Source organism: Cyprinodon variegatus, unplaced genomic scaffold, assembly GCF_000732505.1.
Source record: "Cyprinodon variegatus isolate N-32 unplaced genomic scaffold, C_variegatus-1.0 Scaffold1543, whole genome shotgun sequence".
NCBI lineage: Eukaryota > Metazoa > Chordata > Actinopteri > Cyprinodontiformes > Cyprinodontidae > Cyprinodon > Cyprinodon variegatus.
The window spans coordinates 64,072-65,052 of record NW_015151996.1 but is presented as its reverse complement, the minus strand read 5'-3'; the positions used below and the strand labels follow the sequence as shown (position 1 = coordinate 65,052).

Genomic DNA, 981 nt, shown 5'->3' with positions numbered 1-981 from the left:
GGTCTGCTCATTTTAAAATGAAATGTTTATTTTTCAGTCAATTCAGCGCAGACTGGAGGAGATTGAGGTTTCCTACAAGGACCTGGAGGAGAAAGGTGTGAAGCTGGAGAGGAGCCTGCGCAGAGAGCCCAGTAAGAGTCCTTTTATTATGCATTAAATGCAAGTTTTAATTTTAATGCCTATATATAGTTCTCACATCTCATATACGGGCACTCTATAACTAACCACCATGTTGGTTGTATCCATAACTGCTAACTCCAACTTTTTAATAAGTTTGCAATGTTTCATGTTGGGTTAAATGATGTTAGAACCATGCAGAAGGTTTCTCAGTAAGTAGTGCTGTACTTCCTGTGTGATTATATCTGCACGGGCCAATCAGGAGGAGGCTCACAGAAGAGGTACACTGGGAAAAAAATCTAGAAATAAGCAAACGTTTCTTAAATTAAGTGTATTTACCCTTTTTTTGAGTAGGTAAATGAGGTAGTTTGCCAATGGAATGTGTATTTTAACACTTTAAATAAGATATTTGGATAAAATGCACTTGAAATAAGACGTTGCAATTGTGTTTTCTTATTTTAAATCTAAATTGTCTTGTTTCATTGGCAAAATGTCTCTTTTATTTCCTCAATCCAAGAACAAATGCACTTATTTTAAGAAAAAATGACTTATCTAGACTTGGATTTTTCCAGTGTATGTCCTCACCCCACATGTCAAAACACATTTAACTTTGTGTGAAGCTGCAGTTCTTCGCGAGTGTGGGATTTTTTCACTGAAAAAAGAAATGAAATCTTGATAATTATCCATGTTGATAATGTAGCGTAAGCTAAGATGGATCCGTTTGATTATGTGATTATAAATGCTAAGTCTAAATCCCAAACCGGCCCCTAAGCACTAACCCTCTGTTTGTTCGTTCCCACGGAAGGTCCTCCACATTAAGGGTCGTCCCGAACCACATAGTGGGTAGGGTGAGTGAACTGTTCA

The 981-nt window shown here is 37.3% G+C and overlaps 1 protein-coding gene across 1 annotated transcript in view; it reads left to right on the top strand.

The window, feature by feature from the left end:
* Window positions 1–981, top strand: part of LOC107103849 (protein-methionine sulfoxide oxidase mical1-like) — a 38,809-nt gene that overhangs the window by 32,798 nt on the left and 5,030 nt on the right. Inside the window, exon 18 of the mRNA XM_015403686.1 lies at window positions 38–131. Within this exon, the coding sequence (XP_015259172.1) occupies window positions 38–131 (94 nt within the window). The remainder of the gene's footprint in view (window positions 1–37; window positions 132–981) is intronic.